The sequence below is a fragment of the Apodemus sylvaticus genome, chromosome 7 (genome assembly GCF_947179515.1).
Source record: "Apodemus sylvaticus chromosome 7, mApoSyl1.1, whole genome shotgun sequence".
In the NCBI taxonomy this organism is placed as follows: domain Eukaryota; kingdom Metazoa; phylum Chordata; class Mammalia; order Rodentia; family Muridae; genus Apodemus; species Apodemus sylvaticus.
The window spans coordinates 13,374,562-13,402,132 of NC_067478.1; the positions used below are offsets into that span (position 1 = coordinate 13,374,562).

Here is a 27,571-nt window from a genome sequence, read left to right on the forward strand (position 1 = left end):
GGGTCGGGGGAGGGAGATGAAAATGTGTGGCAGGGAACAACAAAAAAAAGACATCTCAAAAAACGTCTTCTAAAACTTGACACCTACACGTCACCACCCTGATGGAAGGCTGCCTCAATTTCCTTGGAAAAACACAAACACTCACTGTAACAGACACAGCTAGAAACTGTTGAGGGTTGAGTGAATTATGGTTAATACATTATACTTAATACAACATGTACTTTAAAGTCACAAAGTGAAGGTTAGACTATTAGCCCATAGTGCCTACTGTTCACATTCATGTATTGGCTATCAAGTAGCTTTGTATAGAACTGGCATGGTATTAGGCTGGAAGTAATCCAGAGATACCCAAGATATGTGCAGGTGGGCCACAGGTATGAAACTATGCCATTTTAGGGACTTGATCATCCACACACTTGTAGCCAAGCCCCTGAGGTAGTGAAGGAAGACTTTCTACACAGCATGCATGACCATAAAGTAAGAATTTCTAGGACTGTAAATGAGTAAAGCTTGCTTGGTCTTTTTTGTAAAGATTTATTTATTTGTTTTATGTATATGAGTACACTGTAGCTGTCTTCATGCATACCAGAAGAGGGCATCAGATCCCCTTACAGATGGTTGTGAGCCACCATGTGGTTGCTCAGGACCTCTGGAAGAGCAAGCAGTCAGTTCTCTTAACCACTGAGCCATCTCTCCAGCCCAGCTTGCTTGGTCGTAAGTCTCACCCATAGTGCCAATTTCTGTAAGAGTTGTAAAGATATATACCCTAATCTCTGAAATCCTTAGTACAGGCAGAAGGTGCTCTAATTTCTGTCAGGCCTCAACCAAGCCTTGCTTTGCAAAGTAGAATCACATTCCTGAGGAAAAGATGGGACCCAGTCTAGTATGAACACCTCCGTTGAAAACACATCACCAAAGAGGCCACTGCTGAGCCTGTATCTAGAATGCACACACACTCTCCCCACAGCCACACCCCTTCCGCAGCTGCCCTTGGCTGCTTTCCCTCTTGTCCAGGCCTTGTGTCAAGTAACTAGGACTCACTCACTGAATCAACACTCCTGTGGGATGGGAGAAGTGAAGTCTAAAGGCAAAATGGTCTTATAACATTCATTCTCCAGACAAGAAAGAAGACATTTGGCTTTTCTCGATTGACCCACTAACCAAATTAAAACAAGCCCATGGCAATGAGGTCTCAGGCAGACATCCTCTGGTCTGGAATAACTATAAACTGTTTCAACTGAGCTCAGCCAAGAGCAAAACATAATAAAATGCAGTAGAAATACAGCCTTAGCCCCCACACACCAGGGCTACTACATCCTTGTTTGTGACATCAACATAAACAAACTTGATTGAGGGAACACACATTCAAGTTCTTTAATTGATTTTATTTTTTACATAAAAAGTTCAGTAAAAATTGAATAAAGTAAAGTGATCTTAAGCAGTAAATCAATCTTATCAACATAGCACAAGGCTGGCCAAAACCACAAGGCAGCCTGCTTTGGAATATTTACATGATAACAAATTAAACCTTGCAGGAGAATTTATACTATCCTTACAAAGTCTTTCCATGATTCCGGCACATAGATGCTAACAGCAAACAAAAATGGAACAAAAACCAGGAAAAACAAACAAATTATTTTCAATATATTCACATATACATTAAAATATAATACATATCGTCAGGGTAAAGGATCTTGGGGGAGGGTGCGCATGGGTCTGTGCGCTGACAGCACCGCCAAGGGGGAGACCCAGATTTGAGAATGGGGTCATGTGGCCAAGGTCTTCCCTAGGCTACTGCCTCTGATGGCCTGTAACTGTTACACCAGCAGCTCACAACTAGAGGTCACTTGTAGACAGAGCTCACTCTTGCAGCTTACAGCTGACACCTCCAAGTTTGACCTGCTCAGGATGGTCATCACATCAGTAGCACAGCCCTGGCCGAGGGGCAGGGCAGAAGCCACAGGATTCATCCTTTCTGCTCATCCTCCACTCTGGCCTGACGTCACTCTAGTTCAGTGTCCTCTTTAGGTTTGTAAAGAGCCCCGAACTTCTGCATGTACTTCTTGATGTACTCCTTGGTTTTGTGTTTCACATTCTCATTACACTCCAGGTCCTCGGGGTTCTTACAGTATTTCAGTTCCTTATTCATAACTCCGTGAGTCAGCTGTTCAGGGCACAGAAGGAGAGACCACAGATACTATCAGAAGGGACAATGATTTGACAGGGAGGACAGGCTTGGAATTAAATCAAAGGGTGGACTGGGGCAAGCTGGTACAGGACACAGGAGGGACCCAGTCTCTTAGCTATCACCTTTCCCACCTCTCAACCTTGTCTCACAATCCTGGGCCCCAAGCCTTGGCACCTCAAACCATACTTCCTGATGGAGAGTACCTTGAAGGTATACAGCTTGCTAAGAACACCAAGAGAACAGAAGCCTGGGAAGTACCTTTCGAGCGAGGTGCTTGAAGTCTTCAGTGGTGGTGATCCTGCCCACCTTGCAGTCAGGTTTCCGGTAAGGATTCAGGCACTGGACAATGAACTGAGACATCTGCAGACAGAAGGTAGGAGACATGCTGCTCAACTGTGCAGATGGGATCATTAGGAAAGACAGCAAAAAGCACAGCCAGTCATCCCCGCTTTCTCCCTCAGCTGCTGGTCTAGGCCAACAATGCTAGGAAGCCAGTGAGATGTGATAGAGCGATCCCGGCCCAGCCCTGAAAGAAAAGAGCCTCCTTAGCCAGACCTACCAAACCTCACTGAGAGGCAGCTGCAGGCCCTAGCAACACGGTTCTGGCAGTAGCCTCCAGTTTCACATAGTTAAATGTTACCAAGGTCATTCACTGTGATAAAGGCTGAAATCTATAATAGGTAATTGGGTCACAAGAGCTTCTCTATCTAAGCAGAGATTCTCATGGCCGGGGCTACAGTTCAGTTGGATTCAGAGTGATTGCCTAGCATTGTGTACTTCCATGAAACCAGTGGCTAGGTTCTCCAGACCCTAGAGCCAAGGTAGGGCAGAGCAGCTATTTTTTGAGTTACCAGAAGGCTTTGCAATCCTACAATCTCCAGGTAGGGATTTTGCCCTTAAAGGTTATTTCAAGCCTGTAAGTATTGGCACAGTAAGTATTACATGGGTAATACACAGATCATAACCACCCAAAGCATATGGACAAGTGGGTAAGAGCCAGAAGGACAATCCAGGGCAAGACTCCTCAGCCTGCTGTTTCCAATGCTCTCTTCTGGGCTACATCTGTAAGGTTTGTCCTACCCAGTAACTCTTTTAGGTGTCAGGGTCAAGACCAAGCAATTATGGTATAAGGTCACAGAGGAAAAGGAAGAAGGAAGACAGAAGCCACTGACAGCTTCTTCAAGGAAGTGCCCCCAACAGGGCAGGGCCTCTCCATCCCTAAAAAAATCAGTGACCCTGTTCTATCTACATAAGCCTTTCGAACTGCCTTTGTTTGTTCAACTGCCACAGCTGGCTGGCTGGATGAACCTTACTCAAAGGATGTTCTGTGATTGCCTGGCCTCCACATTTTCCTTAGTCAAGGCTCTGATTGTTCTCAGCTTCAAATCAGTGGTTCCCTAAACCTCAACACAGAGCACTACATGAAAGGGCACAGTACTGTCCAGCCTTTGACTCCACACCCTCACGTGACCAGTGCTCAAGACTAGGACTTCCGGAAAGAGGTGACACTTTCTTGCTTCTGTTCATTCTCATGCCACATCTGACCAGTTCCTAACCTAGATTCAAGAGCCTTCCATGATATCCTAAGCACTGGTCTCCACCCACCTTGTCAAGGCCCACTTTTCGCACAGCTGTAGTTCTTCACAGTCTGTTATGAACCCTTTCGATGACTGAAGTCTAGAGTTTAGAATCTCGGGCTGGTGAGATGGCTTAGTGGACAAAGGCATCACTGAGCCTGATGGTCTGGGTCTGACTTCCATGACCTCCACACACGTGTCATGGCACCCCTCTCCCAAACATTAAGAGTCCTGACAGAGGGAGACAGACACTGAGAGGATGGAGCAAGCAGCTACACAGGAGACTGCACAGGAAGAGAACTACAGTCTGATCAGAGGACCTGAGATTCAACGTAAGAGTTCTTATCTTACAAGTTTCTCTAAGAACAACAATCTCAGTCTTATTTATCTCAAGGGCCGTTCTAACAGATACCAAAGTGCTTACTAGTTGTAAAGGGACATACCAATGTGTCACCATAAACAACCACATAGTCAAATCACACAAATAAGGAACCACTTGATATTGCAATGAGCCTAATCCTGTTGTCTGAGATGCTATGGAAGGCCCATAGTAAAACAGCACATATGTTGACAGATGGACTCCTCTCAGGCCAGGAGGAGACAGTTATCGAATTCTTGACAGGTAAAGCAGCACTTTTGTTCAAGAGATACAAGCCATACCATCTTCAGACAGGACAGATGCACATCCTTGGGCAAGACACAAAGAGCTCACACCAAGCCAGAAGACTGTTGTCCACATCTTCCAAGCTTACCTCTTTTCTGAATACTTCCTTGCTTTTCTTTGCCAGCTCACTGGAGGTGTCTGCTTCTGCTGTCTTGGGCTTCTTTGATGTCTAGAAGAGAAACACAATAGTGCTGACATAAGGCGCCAGTTTGGTAATGCCCTACTGTTCCAGAATTCATGTCTTTCCCCTAGTAGGGCTCACCTCACCATACAAAGGACAAGGTCTGGAGGCTCCCTGGCTAATAGTTTCAAAATTGGCCACCTGACTCTGGCCTCCTTCTAAGCCTAAATCCAATCCTCCACGTAAGTCAAGGTTCCATCTTTGATCTTTCATGTAGCTATACATTCTGAGTTGTTTCACAGGTGTGCACTCTGTACGATGTACAGTATCTACACTAAAGTAATTTAACCTTTCTAGGCTCTGACATGTTAGCATTCCAGAACAGAGTTAAGGGCCCCATTCTCAAGATCGGTGGGCCTCCCACCTTTCCTTCCCATGGAAAAAAAAAATAATTATGAACATCTCTCTTGGAATACAAGTTTTCGTGCTCTAGGAATATCAGCTGGTGCTATAGTGTTTCAAGTATATGTATATGGGTGGCACATACATGCAGGGTCTCTCTGGGAACTAGAGTTAGACCTAGAGTTCTATCTGCTCAGCTTAGAGCAAACAGCTGTTTTCAACCACTCAGTGATCAATCTAAACCCTATTTTTTTGTTGTTGTTTTAGTTTTTTGTGACAGGGTTTCTCTATGTAGCCTTGGCTGTCCTGGAACTAGGGTGTGTAGACCAAGGAGGCTGGCCTAAAATTCACAGAGATCGATTTACTCCTGAATGTTGGGATTAAAGGTGTGTATCACCACTTCCCGGCTCTAGCCCCTATTTTTTATTTATTTTATTTTTTTGTTAAAGATTTATTTATTATATGTAAGTGTACTGTAGCTGTCATCAGACATACCAGAAGAGGGAGTCAGATCTCACTACAGATGGTTGTGAGCCACCACGTGGTTGCTGGGGATTGAACTCAGGATCTTTGAAAGAGCAGTCAGTACTCTTAACCACTGAGCCACCTCTCCAGCCCTGCCCCTATTTTTTATTATCTTTAATTATGCATATTTGTGTGTGTGTGTGTGTGTGTGTGTGTGTGTGTGTGCACTGAGTGTGGGCACCCAGGAAGGCCAGAAGCATCAGACTCCCTTGGAGCTGGACGTGGAAGTGCCCCACTCAGTGTGCTTTTGGAAACTGACTCAGTCCACCCCAGACAGTTATGTGCTCTTCACCGGGAAGCCTTTTCTCCAAGGCTGTTCACATTTTCACTAGGGGTTTAAAGTAATGCAGTTTTTGATTACCCAAGTGCCAAGCTGTTGTTCTGTCTAGCCTACGTCCACACACACTACAAAGACTGGCTTGCAAGTGCACCACAGAGCTTGGCCTGAGACTGATGCCAGCCTCCCCTAGAGTGTGTATATATCACTCTATATCACTCTAACGTATCAGGTCGCCAGAGACCCAGAATCACCTGACTATATGAGCACGTGGCTTACACCTGTACTACCAGCACCCGAGAAGCTGAGGCAATAGGATAGCGCCAAGTAACTTCAAGGCCAGCCTAGGCTACAGGGTGAGTACAACCACGATGACAGAGTGAGACCACCTTTTAAGACAAAGTTATATTTAAGGTAAGAAGCAAGCACATCCCCAGATTTTCTCTTATAGATCTCAGAAATGGGTAAAAATATAAGGAATACACAAAATGCCTTCAAATGTGACATCATTAGAACCCTGATTCTATGGGTGAAGCAGCGTTGGTGAGGGTCCTGCTCCCACTAAACCATTGGCTGGTTCTCAGCCTGTGGGTTCGGACCCCTGAGAGCTGCCCAACAAACCTTTTCAACAAGTCAACTAGCACAGATGATTCATACAGAACATTATGATTCATAACAGCAACAAATGACAGTTATGAGGTAGCAACGAAAATAATTTTATGACTGGGGGTCACCACACCATGAGGAACTGTATTAAAGGGGGTGTTGCATTAGGAAGGTTGAGAACCACTGCTCTAAATAGAATGTACTTTCACAAAGCTAAGTTAATATGGGCCTAGGTTGTAGCTCAGTTGGTAGAGCACTTGCCCAGCATGCACGAAGCCCTGAGTTTGATCCCCAGCACTGCATAAACCTGGCATGGTGATGCACGCTTGTAATCCCAGTACTTGAGAGGCAGAGAGGATCAGTAGGTTCAAGGTCATCTTGTCTACATAGGGGATTGGGGGAGGGGGGCAGGCAGAAAGGCTCTGGAAAGATGGCTCTGAAGTTAAGAATATGGACTTGCTGGGCAGTGGTGGCACACACTTTAATCCCAGCACTCAGGAGGCAGAGGCAGGCGGATTTCTGAGTTAAAGGCCAGCCTGGTCTACAGAGTGAGTTCCAGGACAGCCAGTACTCCACAGGGAAACCCTGCTTTGGAAAACAAAAACAAACAAAAGAATATGGACTGCTCTTCCAAAGAATCCAGGTTTGGTTTCCAGCACCCACAGAGCAGCCCACAAACATTTGTTAACCCCAGTTCCGTAGCATCAGATACCCAATTCTGGCCTATAGGCACACAAGTGGTGCACAGACATACAAGCAGGCAAAACATTCATTCACATAAAATAGAAAAAGAAAGCTCAAGAAATTCAGTGCACTCTAGTTACTAACAGCTTGGCCAGACTGGGCGAGCCTTACAAACAGTGATGAAGCACAGGGCCAGAGCTCAGGACACTCATGTGCTTCTGATGCTGAGCAGCAGCTGGGACCAAGAATGTGTTCAAATGAAGGACCCCAGACTTGAACATCAAATGGAACACAACTAAGACCTACTGGGAGAAGTAAAGTTCACGAGCTAACCACTCTGTGTCCACCCGTTTGGCATGGGGATTACTCAGGCCCTAGCACTTGCCTAAGCCCCATACCAAGCAAAGAAGCAAAGTTAGAGCCAAAGACAACACTTGTTAACTGCCAGGAAAAATGTTGGGATCCTCCCAATTCTCCAACAGTTCCACTAGATATTTTTGCATTGCCAGTAATAGGCTCCAATTGCCTACGAAACATTCTTTAGCACCAGAAAAGACGCCAGACTGAACTGAATGGCCCCTAACTCATGACAGGTTAGAGCATATACCTGTAGAGAAAGCAGCCTCACCAACATCTGAGAAAACCACTAGACTATGGTGAAGACTCATACATTAAAAAGAAAAGGGGGTGGGGAGAGGGCTTGGGAGAAAGCCAGCCCTATTTTTAGAAGCTGATCCTGCTGTCAGCCTTCATCTGTAATACCTTTTTGACTTCCCAGGAAATCTTGTTTGGAAATGACAAGAAATAAAGTCTCAGCACCTTCCCATTTTCCCATTCCTGGGACTTTAATTGATTTCAACTGCATTCATTGCTAGATGGCTTTAAGCCTACTGTGTGGTCCTGGTGCTCAAAAGAAAATGAATGATATGACACAAGCAAACTCTGTTTTTTTATTAGACACAGAGACACAATTAAGTCAAAAGCCTCTGTGCCTTTTAAGGGGGGAAGAAAGTTTAAGTTGCAGAGATGGGCTCTGAAAAGGAGAGAGAATAGTATCACTATCTTTTCTCTCATGAATTTAGTTAAATCACCTACCAAGAAAAAAAGTCCTTGACAACACAGAAACTTGCCACACAATTGCTACCACTCTCAGAAACACCAAAACAGCACTCCACTGATGCTTCTAGAGCATGTTGCTGCTTTTGCTTCTTTAAAAAAAAAAAAAAAAAAAGCAGGGGCAGGACATGGCAGAAAAGGGACCCTAAGGAAGCAAATTCTAGCAATGGTGTTTCAGAGGAAAACAGACAACCACTGGATCCACAGTTCTTTAAGCCAATACTGAACCGGTGCTCTCCACCCACACACCACACTTACAAGGACAAGGCAGGCCCAGAGCTGGTAAGCCACCAAGCTAAATGAGTAACTTGAACCACTTCCCCTATGGAAGACTGACATTCTTGTTTCTGACACTCTTTCAAAAGTGAGCTTTAAGTTCCTTTTTCATTAGTGATACTGTATGAAATGAAACCATGTTGCAAATTGTTCCAACTCTAAAACAAAACAAGATCAACAACTGAAAAACCTCATGGCTGCAGATCCTTCCATCTGCAACTTCCTTTTTGTAACCCAGGACAGACATGAGGCAGAAGTAAGCACAGTGCTCTCTCACTGTGCGAGCCGTCAGCATAGTGCAGTTCTGAGGTCTCAAAGAAGATCTGACTTAACACTCACCACATGACGGATGATGGAAGAGAGTACAAGATGATCAAGAGTAGGGAGCACACTGGAGGGAAACAGAGAAGGCAGGCTCTAATAGGTGCTCAGTTTGATCACCAAAAGCGCTCACTACCACCCAGTACTCTGCAGAGCTGTGCCCACCTACTCCTTCCCCTAGGCTGTTGTAGCATCTGGTCTTTGTGAGTACCTCAACCACACAATACGCTTAATGCAGAATGACTCAAAGCCCCAGTTTGGGTTGTAAAACACATTCCTATTCTGAATCCTGCAGGAAGCTCAAACTGCTTGTTGGGAACAAGCAAAAGAAACTTATTCTAAGTACTACCATTTCATTTTCAGACTCCAGGGAGAAAATAAACTCAAGGTCCCAGGCCCCAGGGGAGCTGGGAGCTTCCCATAGCTGAAGAGCATCTGATGTAAACAGTTGTCTCAGACCAGACATCTTAAGGACACTTCTCCATCTTGCTGTTAAGTTCAAATGCTCCCAGGCCTAGGAACTAACACCTATCCAACTTTTCCAAATGTTTTAATTGTCTGCTAACCAATAAAGAATATAAAAATTGCTGTTATCTAACCAAGGTGTGCCAGTTATAAAATATATAACTGTTCGTTATGCCTTAATTAACTACATGCCGTTGACCTATCACTTTATCACTCTGAGCTCTGGACCTAATGTCTAGGAGTATAAACTAAGTAGGGGCCTTGAAGCCAGATGCCCCGGATGCGGCCCAGTCTCCTTTTCTTAATCCCTAATATCAAAAATACTATTGAATAACACTTCCAGATCACTCCAGAGTCGTCCCCCCATCACCTTATGTTCCATGGAGTTTTTTGTTTGTTTGTTTGTTTGTTTGTTTGTGTTTTGAGACAGGGCTTTCTCTGTGTAGCCCTGGCTGTCCTCAAACTCAAGAAATCTGCCTGCCTCTGGCTCCCAAGTGCTGGGATTAAAGGTGTGCGCCACCACTGCCCAGCTGTTCCCATGAATCTTGTACCATTTCCCCTTTAGGGATATAGTTCAGATGCCAAATTAGCTGCCTCCCTGAGCACTCAAACAATAAAGCTTTCATTTTTAAGCTTCTATATCTGAAGTGCGTTTTCTCAGCTTCTACCCTGAACCAACAAGCTCAAATTCCACAATGAATTTCCTGTGAATGATGGGGCCTTCTCCACCTATACTAAAACTGGGTAACACAAGGCCATTTTTGCTCTTTATCTTCTTAGTTTACTCAATCTTTTCTGTAGTTTTGGGTTTTTTGTTTTGTTTTGTTATCAATTGGTTGGTCTAGAACTTGATTTGAGACCAGGCTGGCCTCAAACTCATAGAGCTTGTCTCTGCCTCCTTAGTGTTGGAATTAAAGGGATATATAGCATCATATCCAACCTGATTTGCTGAGCTTTAATAATCTATCTGAAATGTCATTTTGTGACTTTGCTAGACCAAGATAACACTCTGCACTCTCATTTGTTACAATTTCAAACAAGCCTGTTTCACTAGAGACACGTTATTTGACTGTTTGAGTCCTCTGCGTTAAACATATATCCGAGTTCCCAAATACATGCTGCATGTTAATCATATGTGCAGACCTCAGACAGTTTACTCTTGACATTCTTCCCGAGGTGTGTGCTTTGTTTGCTATCTTGGGACCATGGTCAGATCAGAAGCCAAGGCATGATTCTTACTAAGTGAGCAACTCTACCAGGAACCCACAATCAGGTCTACTCTTCTATGTGTCTGTCTTGCTCAGTATTCATATATACCCAAACTCTTAGTATACCAGATTTTTGACTATTTGATTTTTATGATTTTACAAAACCTGTCTCAAATTCTCAGACCTTACTTATACTCATAAAGTCCCCATTCCTGTGACATCTATGCCATATATTTTTACGAGACGATGACTGAGCACCTCAGAGCACCTGGCACTAACTTCTACTACAGTAGCATGCTATACTGAACTTTAAGATGAGGAAGACCCAGTTTCAGCTGTCTTTCAAATCTCTATGTATTACACAAGATTTGTGAATTGACCAAAACTTATTTCAATGATGCAAGGTATGGCTCTGAAGGACTTATAATCTAAATAAAGAGACCAAGGGAATGTAACAAATGAAACTTAAGGTATGAAGACTTTCCTCTAAGTGCCCTTCTCCTCTCTACACATATGCTAGGTAGATGAACACAACTGTAAATGCTAAGAGGAATATACACTGAAATAGGTTCTAGCTATCCAATCCTTCTAGCTAGAAAAAGGCCTGTTCAGAGATCACAGTCTGAAAAGGATCTAAAGACTCACCACCCCAAACCTTTGCCCTTAAATTCCAGGGCAAGAATGGCTGAAAGATCACGGGAGCACGTGCCTTTTCATCCATGTCTCAACAAAGTGGTTAACAGAGCCCAGAAAGCTTTGGTCTAGAGTTTATACTAGAGACACAAGAAAATGTACAGATGATGGGTCAGAGAGTAAGACAGCTGGGTGTGGTGGCACACAGCTTTAATCTCAGCACCCAAGCAGGCAGAAGCAGGCAACATGTCTGTGGATTCAAGACCAGTCTGGTCTACACACTCAATTCTAGGACAGCTCTTTTATAAACAAGCCGAAGGCAAACTTTTATAACAGAAGTATACTTGAAAACCGACTGGATGAATTTATCTTATTATAAATAGCAGCATAAGTAATCATTAAAGAGATGACAACAGAAACTATGCAAACTGAAAACAAAAAGAAAATGAGAAATTCAGTGACCTGTGAAAAATCCAGCAGTCTAGCGACATGTATACAGGTGAGACTCGCAGAGAAAGCACAGCACAGCACCAAAACAGACTAAAAAAAATAATGGCTAGATACTAGAAGGTTTGATGAGCATTATCAATACAGGTTCATATTGCAATCAATCACAAGAGAGTTAAACACAAAGAAAGCTGAAGTATATAGCACTACAGTTGTTGAAAATCAAAAAGAAAAGAAATACTACATAAGGAAGAACAAAGAAATGCATCTTTCTCATCAGAACAATTATAAGCAGGGTGTGGTGACACACATCTGTTATCAGAATTCAGGGAACAAAGGCAGCAGGACCACATCAAGTTAAAGATCAGGCTACAGAGCAAGACCATGTCTGAGCAAAACAAAACAAAAAATAATATTTTTAAGAAGGCAAGGCACATATCTTTAATTCCAGAACTCAGGAGGCAGATGGACTCTGAGTTAGAGGCCAGCCTGGTCTACACAGCGAGTACCAAGACAGACAGGACTATATACAAAGACCCTGCCTCCAAAAAAAGTAGGGAAAAGTATCAATATATCAATTTAGAATTTATATCTGTATCCAGGGACTAGGGAACAGTTCCCTGGTTGAAAGCACTGGCTGTTCCTGCAGAGGAACCAGGTGTGATTCCCAGCACCATCATGGCAGCTCACAATCATGTGTGGTTCCAGTTCCTGGGAGATCTGATGCCTTCTTCTGGCCTTGTGGTATACAAACATACAGGCAGGTAAAACTTCTATATGAATAGGATAGGATAAAATAGAATTATATCCAGTGATAAAACCCTTCAAATAAGAGTCTGGACGTTTCCTACAAAGCTAAAAACATTCCTACCATGTAATTCAGCAATTATGTTCCTTGGTGTTTACCCAAAGAAACTGAACCTGGAAGTAGAGTGAGATGTCCTTCAGGAGTAACTGGGTAAACAGTGGTTAAAAAAAAAAAAATTTAAAAAAATTAAAAAAAAAAAATCACACAATGGAATATTTATTATTCTATACAAAAGTGAAACAAACACCAAACCACGAAAAGACAGAGAAAACCCTAAATGTATATACCCCTCTGGGTCTGTGTATGCATACATGATAGAAGAATATGAGAATAGTAGAATCTCATTTTTTTCTCTTTGATCTGCTCAATTTTGTCATACCAAATAGAACTAGTTACTTAAGCTTTTTTAAAGACGGGGTTTCTCTGTGTAGTCCTGACTGTCCTGGAACTCACTCTGTAGACCAGGCTGGCCTCAGATTCATGAACTTAAAATTTTGAGATCCACCTGTCTCTGCCTCCCCAGTGCATGCAGCACCACACCTAGCCTACTCAGGATTATTTAAAGGGATAAGATTTGTTTTCTTTTTCCAGACAAAACAAGCTCAAAAACTTCATCACCAGTAGACCTGAAATATTAAATGAAATTCTGTGAGATAAAAGAAAATGATTCCAGCGGAGTGGTGGTAGCACCCAAGTAGCCAGTCTGGTCTACAGATTGAGTTCCAGACAGCCAGGACTATACAGAGAAACCTGTCTCAAAAATCAAACAAACAAATCACAGATGGAAGACAAAATTCTACACCAAAGAATGAATTATTAGAAATGCTAAATAGTAGATAAAAATAGTCCTGTACCTCCCCTAAAGAAAGGCTTATTTAGTTAGTTAGTTAGTTAGTTAGTTAGTTAGTTAGTTAGTTAGTTTTTCGAGACTAGATTTCTTTGTGTTGCCCTGGCTGATCTCGAACTCAAAAATTCGCCTGTCTCTGCCTCCCAAGAGGTAAGATTAAAGGAGTGCACCAGCACTGCCCCGCCTTTTTTTAAAACATTTGTTTATTTTTCTATTTATTTTTGTGGTTGTTGCTGTGGATATGGGTACAGAAAGTCAAGTGTACATGCATCCATGCTGAATACCTGTCCCACTAAAGATGTGTACCTTTTCTAGCCTCAACCCGAGTCCTAACCCCAGCTATATCCTACCACTAACAGTTTAAAATGAAATGTAGTGATTTATTTTGGAGTTCATTAACATATGAAAAAATAAATGAAAAAGCATAATGAACAGTTACGCTCCTAGAAAAAGTTATATTGTAATTATCATTGGGATGCAGTTCAGTGAAAGATGAAAGCCTGTTGTGAGATAATACGCATATTATAAACCTTAAAACAGTACTTCTCCCGGGGCGATGGTGGCACACACCTGTAATCCCAGCACTCTGGGAGGTAGAGGCAGGCGGATTTCTGGGTTTGAGGCAGCTTGGTCTACAGAGTGAGTTCCAGGACAGCCAGGGCTACACAGAGAAATCCTGTCTCAAACAAACAAACAAATATTTAAAAAAAGAAAAGAAAACAGTACTACTTCTCAAAGTTTTAGATCTCATAATCCCTTTGTATTCTTAAAATACCAAAGCTCTCCCAAAGCTTTGGTTCATATGGAAGATACCTAACAAATGAAAAATTTAGTTCAGACTGGCCTAGCAACATATGCCAATAAACCCAGTGTGTGGGAGGCAGAAGCACAGAGATTGTCTACAAAAAGAGTTCCAGGCCAGCCAGGGTCGCAACATGAGTTTCCTGTCAAACACACAGTGCAGAAATCAAGGCATTTCCTAGAAAAGTTAATGACACATAAGAGGATGGGATCCTACGTGCCTTCCATTTTCGCTTGTTTTCTTCTTTCTACCCTTTTCTGCCTATGCTTAACAACTGAAGTGCCTCCTTTCTATTTCTTTTAGAAAAAGAAAACTAAAATCCTTAGGTTTTAAAACATACAGAATGACTTCTGATTTAAGTAATTCATCCTTGGAGATAATTTAGTTTCACTGATAAATAAGCATAATTCCTTATAAACAAGCAAGTACTCTGTTTTTATATTTAAACCACCTCTAACCTCAGTAACTGTCTCATCAGAGGAAGAAATAAAGAATAAAATTCTTCCTGTTTTGTGTTTCTAGCATTTCCATTGTATCTTCTGCCTTATAGCTTAAATAAACGAGAAGGTTGGAGTCTCTTGGAGACTCACGAGGTACCTCTTTTGTTGTTTATTATTTTTTGATTTGTGTGGGGACACACATGCTACAGCATGCACATGAAACCAGAGACAACTTCTGATTGCTAGTTCTCTCCTTCCAGCGTGGGCTCCTGGGATCTAACAGGCCACCTACATGCCTTGGAGGTAAGCGCCCTAACTGCTGACCACCTGACCAGCCTTTGCTGCTTATCTGTTGTTTTTATTCACACAGGACTGTGCTATACAGTTAAGGCTGGCTGGCCCAGGGGCTCCCAGGCAGCTCTCCTCCTCCCTGTCTCTTGCCATACTGTTGGGTGCTGGGGCCTGGACTAGACACCAGGCTTGTGCAGCAAGTACTTTAGCCACCATGACATCTCCGTGACCCATTTGGTGAGTTTTAACATAACCCAGTTAAATTCATTCCATATCTAACCAACCTCAAATATAATGTTCACCAAGTATTTGACTTAAAAAGTCAAAACAAGCAGAATGTTGGTGCATGTTTATAATCCAAACACTGGGACAGCAAAATCACTAGGTACAGGATAGCCTGGGCTAGACAGTTTATGCTTCAAAACAAACAAAGTACAAGTAAAAAGGAACCATGTATACAGCTCACTATCAAGAAAAGAGCTAATATACTAAAAAGTTATAAAGGAGTATTGGAGTATAATTGCCATTTTCTCCTAAATATATATGAAGTCAATGTGCATCTGAGTGAGTCCTTGAATGTCTAAAAATGGTCTTTCTTTTTGATTTCAATCTCTCCTCTCCTGATACAGCAGAACTTTGACATATTTTTTTTTTCTAAATTTCATATGGTCTGGTATTTTGCCTACATGTATGTCTGTGTAAAGGTATCAGATCACTTGAAATTGGAGTTACAGACAGTTGTAACTTCCCATGTAGGACTGGAAATTGAATCTGGGTCCTCTGGTAGGAAAGCCATCTTAATTGCTAAGCCATCTCTCCAGCTCTGAACTTTGACATATTTTTCCAAAGAAAGAGAAAAACCCCCAGAACTATATGATTACTAACTTCACTGAATGAAAGGACACAGATGCTCAAATGATGAGGACACCTAAAAGCTCCACTCACCTTCATGGGGTTTTCATCATACGTTGGGGTTCCCAGGTCCATTTCAGCTTCATGCTCAAGGCTGGCATCATCTCCAGGGCTTTCCCAAGTAGGAGGATCCCACTGAGTCTGTCTAGAAGAAGGTAAACACAGCCAAGTTGTCATGGGTAAAACAAACAAACAAACAAACAGCCCTGGCATAGAGTTCAAAAAACTTAATGTGCAACAGGACACAGATAAGTCAGATCTCGAAGATTGAGATATATTCTGATAGCTTCTCGTCAACAATAGCTGTAGCCTAGATATATACTTTTTTTTTTCTGTATTTTTGTTTTTCGAGAGAGGGTTTCTCTGTGTAGCCCTGGCTGGCCTTGAACTCAGAAATCCCCCTCCCTCTGCCTCCCAAGTGCTGGGATTACAGGCATGTGCCACCAAAGCCTGGCTCCAAAATAAATTCTTAACATTATTTAATCTCATCAAACTTTCAAAGGCAATTATGTTGTAATACTAGCTAGGTACTGACAACAGTAAGAAAAACAAACATCTTGTCTGCCTTTCAAATTGCTCAGTGTACTAGATATATCCTGGGTTTAAAAAGTACACGGGACAGAAAAAGAAATCAGTAACTACTATACCTATTGTGTACTTGAAGCAAAATACAAAAAAAAATTTTTCAAGACAGAGGCTTATCATATAGCCCTGGCTGTCCTGAAACTCTCTAGGTAGACAACCTGTCTCTGTACTTCCTTTCCAAGTGCTGGGATTAAAGGCCTATACCACCACACCTGGCTTGATTTTTTTTTTTTTTTTTTAAAGCTAGACTTATAGTAAAGTATTCACAGCCAAGAGTTCGAAGCCAGCTATCACAGAGAATCATGAAGTTGATAGTTAAAATGGTGAAACTGAAGCTGCGGGGATGGCTTGGTGAATAAAATCACTTTTCAAACAAGCCTAACAACCTGAATTCAGTCCTTGGGACTCACATTAAAAAACAAAACAAAACAAACAACAACAACAAAAACCCCAAATAAACCAAACAAAAAACCAGAATAAAACAGATGCAGGTCTGTAGCGATGGCTCAATGATTGAGAGCACTGACTGTTCTTCCAGAGGCTCCAGGTTCAATTCCCAGCACCCACGTGGCAACTCAAACTGTTTTTAACTCCAGTTCCAGGAGATCCTATACCTTCACACAGATATACATGCAGACAAAACATAAAGTGCACATAAAATACATATAAAATAAAATTAAAAAATAAACTCCTCCAAGTTGTCATGTGACATCTCCATGCATGACATAGTACACTAGGCATGCATACATTCATATGTACATATGCACACATATATACTCCAAATAAATGCAATGGGGTAGATATACCAAAGCATGCTTTAAAAAGGCAAAGTCTAAAGTCTGGCATGCACTTTCAGATGTGACTCTGAATCTGGGCATGGCAGTGCACATTTCTAGTCTCAGGACTTGAGAGACAGAGAGAGGAGGACCAGGCATTCAAAGCCAGCCTGGGCTACATGAATCCATCTCAAAAAGGAACAAAAGGTACACACAAGGAGATGGCTCAATTGGCAAAGTATTCAGTGCATAAGCAAGAGAATCCATGAAACCTCATAAAAAACTGGTCTGTGACATGCTTGTAATACCAGCACTGGGAACAAGAGGTAGATACATATCTGGAGCTTGGTGACTGCCAAGACAGCCAAATCAGCAAGCCTCAAATGCAAACAAAACACACAGTGGGCGATTCCCGAGGAACACCACCACAGATGGACCTTGAGTAGCTTTACTAGCACACACTCCTCAAATACATGTGACCTGGCACTACCCCTACTTCCTCACCCACATGGGATCCTAGAAATTCAGCAGTCCAACTTTAGGCCAGTTCCTGCTGACTCAGTGAAGTCAGATGAGGGCTCTTACCTTGTGATTACATGGTAGTAATAGATCTTCCCTTCAGGGTCTCGGGCTGTCTTCCAGTTGGGAGGTAAAACAATCGTTTTTGGTTTTGGAGGGGAGGGGGGTGGAAGATCCAGTAGATTATTTGTTACAACCATTTCAGGCTAAAAAATATATAAATACATTTTTATTAGTGATATTTCTTTCAATATGTAATAGGGCAAAATGCCTACTTAATAAAACAAGTGTACATCTAATTTCCCTTGAAATGGAGGAAGGAAAGGTATACTATGGGAAATAGTTCACCCCTTCCACCTTTACAGCAGCCTGGGGCTCAAACTCAGGATGTCAGGCCTGCAGAGCAAGGACATTACAAAATTGCCTCATTAGGCCCAAAATTAGTTCTTTTAAGATAGGATCTTGGCTGTCCTTCAATTCACTTATGTAGTCCAGGACGGTCTTGAACTCATGATTGTCCCATCCTGACTCCTAAGTACTGGGATTATAGTTATATGCACATCATCATTGTGTCTAGAACAATTATTACTTCAAACATTAATAATAGCCGGGCAGTGGTGGCGCATGCCTTTAATCCCAGCACTTGGGAGGGAGAGGCAGGTGGATTTCTGAGTTCGAGGCCAGCCTGGCTTCATGGTAACCAGGTACAATGAGTGGCCATATAAATAACAAAAAATACCGGAAAAAAAATTTTTTGTAGGGCTGGAGAGATGGCTCAGTGGTTAAGAGCACTGCCTGGTATTCCAAAGGTCGATTTCAATCCCAGCACACACAGTGGCTCACAACCATCTGTAAAGGGATCTTCTGGTATGTCTTAAGTCAGCTACAGTATACTCATATACAATAAATAAATAAATAAATAAATAAATAAATAAATAAATAAATAAATAAATCTTTTTAAAACATTGAGAAATTTTTTTTGTAAAGTCATATACTGCCAATGAGAGAGTTAACAAGCGAAATATTTCTTACTGGCTGTAAGGACTGAGGCTGCCCTGGTGTAACTATTGAAGTCACGGCTGCAGTTGGCTGTACCACCACTCCTTGTGGGTGAGCTGTGAAAATCTGCTGTCCCTGGATATACTGAAGACTTGGCTGGGCATAACTCTAGAAGACAAAACAAACAAAGTCATAACTTATATTTCTCTGGATGACATTCTGTAAGACACTGACTTCCAGTATGATACACGCTTTAAAAAGATACTTTTTATATGCATATTCTGGTTCAAAGAAATACAGCACTTTTGTTTCAAACATGAAACTTTTTTTGGTTTTCTGTTTGTTTGTATTTTGAGATAAGAGTCTCATTATGAAGCTCTGGCTAGCCTTGAACTCACAGACATTCTCCTGCCTCTGCCTTCTGAGTGCTGGGATTAAAGATGTGTATCACCAAATTTACTTCAATCTTACATCAATGTATTTGGTATAGAAGTAAATACACAAACCCTTTTTTCAGGGAAACTAGAGTCACAAGTGCTGATCCGGGTATCTAAATATTCAGACACACTACACACACCACACGCCCCCCCTCCCTCTCCCTCTCTCATATCCCTCTGTCCATTCTGCTTTTTTTGGGAAGTACTCTCCAACTTCTTTTTTATAGCTCAGTCTGGCTTTGAACTCATAAACTTGCCTCAGTCTTTTATAACCCCTGAAGTTCATACACCACATGCAACTTTGGTGAGATCCTTTGTTACCAATTAACAGGTTGTGTTGACACAGTAAGGGCAACAGCAGTGATTCAGGTTATAAGAAGATAATCGAATACTAATATTCAATTCTTATTTTTAAGATTTTGGTAATGTCTAATAAAATTTCTACAAAGCAGAATACAATGCATCTAAATTTCTTAATGTACACTGATTTATACAAGAAATGAACCCAGAAAACCCTTCCAGCTCTAACAGCATCAGATGCAGTATTTGTTCATATGTAGAGTCTCATAAGAGCCAGGCTGTGCAGGTGAATGCCTTTAATCCCAGCACTCAGGAGACAGAAGCAAGTGCATCTCTGAACATTAAGAAGGATAAGGAAACTATCCATAGGAATCCATCCAGCTTCTAAGAGATAATCCTCATGTAGTTAGCATCAAAGCTTTTAACTTTTAAACTTTAAAGCTTTTAAAGCTCAAGTATCCAAATGATTAGCTTAAATTTCCCACATAGGAGCAAAGAAGAAAATGAGACAGAAAGTGTTCCCAGTTTACACTGTTCTGAGGTGGGGCTCGGTTTTTCACTGGATGGTCCTTGGGCCATTTCCCATATTTACTACTATTCTCTGCCTCTGTGTAAATGTGAATGTAAACTTCCCTTCAACAGAATGTGATATTGTGTTATAACCTGATATTTAAAATCATAGGTTAACAATAGGAGATTGAACTTTCAATGAGAATGTCCCTCATCAGAAAGTCCTTAGAACTGGTAAGCCTGGGCTCAGATTCCAAACCACAATAAAAGTAGAAAATATATGATCAAAAAGACTTTTAAAAAACTTAATGTACACCCAGATAAAAATCAAAAGTCAATAAAAATAGAAGTTAAGAGCAGCAAAAGTTTATCTATGTTTAAAAGAAGATATAAGCCCCAGGTTATTACGTTACAGATACAGTTTACATGCTGCTTGCCCTGACTTTAGTTATACAGTAAGCAAAGGCAGTAAGTTGGTTAACTGGATCTTTTGTAGCCCAGTTAAACACCAGTTACTGCACAGAACTGAAGGAAAGGAAGGAAGGAAAGGAAGGAAAGGAAGGAAAGGAAGGAAAGGAAGGAAGGAAGGAAGGAAGGAAGGAAGGAAGGAAGGAAGGAAGGAAGGAAGGAAGGAAAGAATGAATAAAATAAAAATCTGGCTTGTCTTCCCAATGTAATTTATTTGCAAAATTTGTTAGCTTTGTCTTTATACAGTTGTTCACATGGACATCATGTACAACTAACTCTATTCTCTTAGGTAGATTACTCAACAATCTTGTCTACTTTGCCCTTAACTTTCATTATTTTCTTTGCCAGAGCAACTAAAATAATCCATTTTAGATTATTATATCAGATGATATTCCTCTATTAGGCCATGTTAAAGGATTTTGACATTACTCAGAATTTTAAAAAAAATTCCTCCAAGAATCTATACTCTTTATTTCCTATATCCAACAAGATAGATTTTATAATCACCTGACTTAATTTGTGTTGAGTGAATTTGAATCAACTTGACAAAATATTTTAAAAGTTAGATCAGAACAATTGTTCTACTCCCAGCTCTTTGAAAACTGGGATCTCACTATGTGGTCCAGGCTGGCCTTGAAATCATTATCTTCGGTATTAGATTCCAACTAGGCTGGGATTACAAACATGCACAACCATTCCAAGCCCAAACACCAATTTAGAGAAAATAAAAACAAAAACAAGACCCCACCCCAAACCGGCCCCCCTAAAAGCCTAAACAGTTCCCAGGAGAAATAGATTATTTCTAAAGAAAACAGGAAGCCAAGTGCACAAGCATACAATAGGAGTAGGCAGGACCTAGTAATTTGGAAGTAAAGTTCCTTGACCCTTAAAATCTGCCTGACAAGATATGTAACTAAGGCACATCATGCAGAAATTCTCAAGATTTGGTGTCAGATACATTAAAATTGGCACCACAATCTGTGAGCTGTCTGATGTGGGTGCTGGGACCCAAACACAGGTCTTCTAGGGACTCAGTAAGAGCTCTTAACCACTAAGTCACCTTTGCAGCCCCATGTAGAAATTTTAAAGTTCCTGCAAAATTAATTTTTGCATACCACATATTATTGTATCATTATGAGTATGCTACACATCTCATTACCCAACCGCTAAATCACCTCTAATCAACTAATTCAAAGAGAGGGGAGAGAATCTATTTATCTACTACTTAAGAATAGAATAGTAGCCTAGCAGTGGTGGCACACACCTTTAATTCCAGAATTTAGGAGGCAGAGGCAGGCGGATCTCGAGTTTGAGGGCAGCCTGGTCAGAGTGAGTTCCAGAACAGTCAAGGCTATTACAGAAAAACCCTATCACAAACAAACAAACAAACAAACAAACCAAAGAATATGTAAAGTAAACTAAGGGTTCTATAAGTATATGTTCCTTATAGATTATGGTGTTAAAGCCTTCATGACGGCTTTCCAGTGATTACTACCACCTGGTAAGCACACGCTTAGGCAGTCTCCCTATCTCCCCATGTGAAAAACAGAATATAGCAAAATAATAGGAACTATTATGGGTAGTCCTACTGGGAAGCCTCCAGACGGCTAAGATCCTAGAAAACAGCTTGACTCTTAGTTTCTTGGATCAGACCATCAAGGTGAGCAGCTTCTAATCTCCTTATTCATGGAAACCGTGACATACTATTGTCTTAAGTTATTATACATTTTACACCCCAACATTTTACATAGTAGGTAACTGATATAGATAGAACAGATCCAAGGACTAGGGATATAATGCACTGGAGAATGCCTGATGAATTTATGCAAAAGGCCCAAGGTTTTATCCCTAGCACCAAGAAACAAAATAAGCAATGGCAGAACTTCTTTATATCAGATCATCATCTCAAGTGGAATAAGGTTATCAACAACAGAATTTCTCTTTTACCAGATCTAATTAGCATGGTATTAATGGACTTTAAAATGCAAAAGAAGTTCTACCGTTAATTACCTGCACAATTGGAGGAGTTGTCTGTGAATAAGGAGAGGTCACACCATAGACAGTTGAACATGTCTGTCCTTGATAATATATGGTTGCTTGAGATTGTGCAGGAGAATACTGCTGTTGTACACTGACAGACTGTTGGTTTGAATCCCAGACATTGTAATTCTGTCCTTGGACTGGGCCTGGAGCCTGTACTGGCATTACAGGAACATTGGAGTCTTGGTGTACCACACTTTCATTCTGAGCTACATACTGTGAACTGGAAACTTCCACAGAAGCTGCCACATGTGGTACCACTGGCACTGATGGAGCAGCAGCAAGGGATTCTGTAGAATGTCCTACCAAGGGCTGAGCATGATCATAAGGAGCAGGGGAGCACACAGGGTCCATGCTCGGCGTGGGCAGAAGCACCTTTCCAGCATTAGGGTTGCTGGGATCCACATAGGCTTGCATGGGATAACCTGGTGGATACCCAGCAAAGGGGTGATGAGAGGCATTATATCCCAGAGAGTCAAAGGGTAGTGGTGATGTCATCCCCAAGTTCTGCATCTGTTGCTGTTGCTTCTGAGCCTCCCTCTGTGCTACCTCTTGTTCAAACAACTTCCTGCGCTCCTCTGTAGAAAGTTTGTTTCGGTCTTTAATTCGTACTTTCTTTTTAGAAGTTGGTGTATCATATCTACAAAGAAAATAATACCACAAAAGATTACCAATCATAGGCATAATCAAAACATTTATAAGACAGTAAGTCATTCATGAAGAAACCACTAGCCACATCAAGTCTAATTTGACATTGCCTAAAATTTACACTCAAAATTAGTAAATGAGGGTTGTTATCCAGATTGCTTAAATTCTACATCCAGCACTACACAAACTAAACAAGACAAGGGCGCTGGAAAGATGCCTCAGCAGCTCAGTTCCCAGCACCCATATCAGATAGTTCACAACTGCCTGTAAGTCCAGTTCTAAGAGGATCCAATGCTTCAGACCTCTGAAGGTACGGACACACACAAATCTTTAAAATAAACTGGGCTGGGGAACTACAGCTCAGTGGAGTGTGTGTGTGTCTACCATGCACAAAGCCTTGCACTCAATCCTGGGTGCCATAAAAACACACAAATCTTTAAAATAAACTGGGCTGGGGAACTACAGCTCAGTGGAGTGTGTGTGTGTCTACCATGCACAAAGCCTTGCACTCAATCCTGGGTGCCATAAAAACAAAAAGGAATCTGACAGCACAAGAGAAGCCCCAGGAAATCCAACACTTGGCCACTCCCACCAGCACTCTCCGACTCAGATGTCAAGTAGTGACACCAGCTTCCTATTCTTCCTTAGGGTTGAGGCACATTCTATAATCACAAATACAGATTTTTAAAAACAGTATAAAACCCATTTCTTTGTAAATAAATAAAAAAAAAAATCAAGAAAAGAAAATATGACATGAGCCAAAAAATTGTCCAAAATGTTGTCCAGCCCAAACAATCACTTGAGCTTGATCCTCAACACATAAAACTCTAGGCATCTTAGAACTCAGGAGGCTAAGGCAGGAGGAGTGCTCTAAGTTATGGCATCCTAGTGTGATCCTGTCTAAAATAGATGAGTAAACAAATGGAAAAAGTATATGTGAATAAACGCAAACCACAAAATTCTATTTTTAAAAAAATTTCTGTCCTAAAATGTACTGGTAAAATCTTATACTTACTCACCTAGACGATATTAATTCCAAAGCCAGTGCTGTGTGTGTGTGTTTATATTCTGAAACCTCAGGAGTCTCACTATGTAACCCTGGCTATCTGGAGCTTGCTACATGGACAAGACTGGCTCTGAACTTTGAACAATCCTCCTGCTGCTGTCATATAACTGCTGGGATTATAGCTGTATGCTGCCTAGATACTTAAAAAAAAAAAAGTAAATAAGCCTTTCTTTTATATACTTCTTTCATGAATGTGGAAGTGGACACACTTAGGTGTCTTCCCTGACAATGAGTGTCTTTACCCACTGAGCTATCTTGGTAGTCTCATTTTTTTCAACTCTCTGAAGGCTTTATACTCATAATGAATTTTAGTTGCGCCTCCCATTCCTGACACTCTTCTCTCTCTGAAACTCTTCTTTTCCCAGCAAATCCTCCGTGTTTGTTTGCATTTGCTCAAATAAGAAAAGCTCACTTGGTCACTTACCTATCATCTGGCCTTTTTGTTCCCCGCTCGTATGCAGAAGAGGGTGGTGACAGAGAGCCCCGTCGTTTCCTTTTCTCTTTATTTTGAGACTGCTTGTCTGGGTCTCTCTCTCTCGACCTGTTAGGAGTCTTTGGAGCTGTTTGATCTCTAAAGGCAGCAGCATCTCTTCCTCGTTCAGTTACTAGAAAGATAAATTATTTTTTAAAAACGTTTATTTTGATAGAAAAATAACACTTTAAGTATATAACAAAACTTCTACCCAAAAAGATAAATGTTAAGGACTCTTCCTTCATCAAGTCCTGACTCTGAATTTTAAAGGTTTTAGTTTTTAGTTGCTTAACATTGAGAAACCAAAACCAAATTCGTGTTTCCTTATTTAGTGCTGACACTAAGCAAGAAAACTCCACATGCAATAAATAAAAAGTTGATTATAAAAAAAAATCCAAGATCATCCTTTGCAGCTCCCCAAGAGCTATACTAGACTAGATACTTAGAAAACATGGGTGGTAACCCTGAAATATTAAGGTTTGCCTGCAGTGCTAATTGCCTAAACTGGTAGCCTCTAACAACTTTACATTGTTGCCCAGAACCATCATCTTACAGTTCTTTATAGTCCCATGTAGGAAGTCTGGCTATGAAGAGAATAAACCATTAGAACTTAAAGATGTGCAAAAGAGAGAACAATGAAATGAAGGTCAGCACACAGGTCTTCCTGCGCTTGTGAAGAAGTAGATAAAGGTTAGCAGACACATTTGGCTCAGTGTTAAAAGGGATTCAAAAAACCAATCACAGGCCCAAGAACTGCATCAATTTTTAAGTTCCTTAAAATTTGTTAGAAACACAGTAAAGTCAAGACTACCATGGAACTTGTACTATCTGTTCTCTAACAAAGATTCTGAGCTTCCTTCAGTAGCCAGACTTGACTTCTTGAGAATCTAATGAAGATTTCTTTTCTTTTCCTTTTTGTCCACCCCCCCCCCCCCCAAAGTTTCACTGTATAGCCCTGGGTGTCCTGGAACTCTCTGTAACCAGTCGGGCCTCAAATTCAGACATCTGTCTGTTTCAGCCTCCTGATTACTGGAATTAAAAGTATGCACCAATACACACAACTCTGGTAAGATTTCTTAGCCTTCTAGGTAAAGAACACACACACATACACACACACACTTCCACATATGAATAGCTAGAGGTAAATATTGCTCCATACACCTCTAGCAATATAGATTTAAGAACGTCTGTTTAGGGTTGGGGAGATAGCTCTGTAGTGAAGAACACTTGCTGTTCTTGCAGAAGACTTAGGGTTGATTCCCAGTACCCACATGACAGCTCAGAACCACGTGTAACACCAGTTCTATAGTATTTGGTGCTCTTCTCTGGCCTCTGAGGGCACCAGGTACTGCACACATACACACACAGGCAAAACACTCATAAATATAAAAAAGTAATTATTTTAAAAGGGGGGGGGCTGCAGAGATGGCACAATGGGTAAGAACACTTGCTGCTCTTGGAGAGGACCAGGGTTCGGTCCTCAGCACCTATATAATTGCTTGTAACCACCCCTAACTCCAGTCCAACCTCTCTGACCTCCCACAGGTACCAAGCACACGTATTGTAAACAGACATGGATACAAGCATAGCATTCATATACACACACCTAAAAAACATTTAAAAAAAAAAAAAAAAAAAGAATGCCTACTTTAAGGCCAGGGAGAAAAGCTCAGTGGTGGAGCACTTGTCTAACATGTGAGGAGCCCTGATTCAACCCCCAGTACTAAAAGAGCAAGAAAACAAACAAGAATCGCTATTCTAGAAGGACAATTCAATGAAAGATAAAATTACCAAAGCAACAAAATAGGCAGTATAAGAAATATCTGCTTTGGAAAAATCCACTAAGGAAGAATACAGGTAGGTGCAAGTTTCCAAATGATTACATCCAATGTTTCATTCAACTATGTATGCTTATTTCAAAAAGGAAGAACAGTAAAGTCCTTACAAGTTCTCTCCACAATTATGTAAAGATTCTTACAAAGTCACCTATCTAATTGTTCTTCAACCTACCTGTGCTCTCCTTTTCAGTTTGACTTTTCTTTGGAATTCGATACACCTCCTGCAAAACAAAAAACAAAACAAAAAAAACAAAAAATGATTTAACAGTGTGAAGCGATAAGATCATTACTTTGCAACTTGTTAACATAAAGCACTGGGAAGGCTAGTAAAACACTATAAGGAAAATAGATTGATTGGTAAATAAATATTTTCCAAAACTTAATACAGTTGTCTTTAAATAAAACAGGATCTGGCCTGGTGAGATAAGTAAAAGAAGATATATATGTACATATTTCACATTTACCAAGGTTATATTATCTTTTTTTCCTTTCCTTTTGGTTTTTGGATACAGGGTTTCTATGTGTAGCCTTGGCTGTTCTGCTGGTACTAGCTCTGTAGACTAGGCTGGCTTTGAACTTGCAGAGATCCAATTGCCTCTGCCTCCCAGGTGCTGGGGAAAAATGTGTGCCACCACCACCTGGCTGGTTGGTTGTATTATTCCACTAGTGATATAGCAGAATAAATGACTATGGCACTGTATTTCTGACAAGAATCTACTTCCTAAGAATTCTTATTCTTGAACGCCTTTTTCATACACACACACACACACTCCTGTAAAAATCAGATAGAGGTCATTTATAGTTTCTTTACTGAGTGTATTCACGAGGACAATTCTAATGTCTCACCTACCATTCCCACTAAAAGTAGTAACGCAGTTAAAAACACTCTGAAGTATAAAGACAATACCTGCTACTCAGCAATTTTTTTTTCCACATTCATTGTTTATAGGGTGCCAGGGATGGAAACGAGTTTCTTTCACATACCCCAGGCAAACATTCCACTACTGAGCTATGTTCCATCCCCACCACTGCCACATCCTTTGCCACGCTAGAGAAAAAATTTAGTGTCTTTGCACACACTAGGCAGTTCAAGGTATTTTTTGATGGATGTAAAACCAACCCCTCTAATGGCCAAATTATATACTTTCATAAGGCTGTGAAGGAGAAAGAGGGGAGGATGGACACTATTGTTAGGTCACCAATACTCCCAAAATGGCATCTAATATTGAACCAAATTGATCACTAAGAACATAAGCTATGTTTTTATGCCTTAAACTATGTTTGCCTACTGGGTAATTCCGAA

General features: G+C 41.1%; 1 protein-coding gene across 5 annotated transcripts in view; it reads right to left on the minus strand.

Annotated features, from left to right (window-relative positions):
* Nucleotides 1-1,364: 1,364 nt before the first annotated feature.
* Setd2 (SET domain containing 2, histone lysine methyltransferase) overlaps nt 1,365-27,571 on the minus strand; it is an 85,003-nt gene continuing 58,796 nt past the window's right edge. For 3 of the 5 annotated variants that reach the window (XM_052187122.1, XM_052187121.1, XM_052187123.1), the window contains exons 13-21: nt 26,441-26,489; nt 24,383-24,563; nt 22,215-22,884; nt 18,523-18,657; nt 17,557-17,696; nt 15,644-15,755; nt 4,518-4,598; nt 2,447-2,548; nt 1,365-2,164 (exon numbers count right to left, since the gene is read on the minus strand). In XM_052187122.1, the coding sequence (XP_052043082.1) occupies nt 2,003-2,164; nt 2,447-2,548; nt 4,518-4,598; nt 15,644-15,755; nt 17,557-17,696; nt 18,523-18,657; nt 22,215-22,884; nt 24,383-24,563; nt 26,441-26,489 (1,632 nt within the window). In that variant the 3' untranslated portion in view covers nt 1,365-2,002. Of the gene's footprint in view, nt 2,165-2,446; nt 2,549-4,517; nt 4,599-8,775; nt 8,828-15,643; nt 15,756-17,556; nt 17,697-18,522; nt 18,658-22,214; nt 22,885-24,382; nt 24,564-26,440; nt 26,490-27,571 lie in introns of those variants that run through there. The other 2 variants (XM_052187124.1, XR_007978706.1) reach the window with 2 other exon arrangements.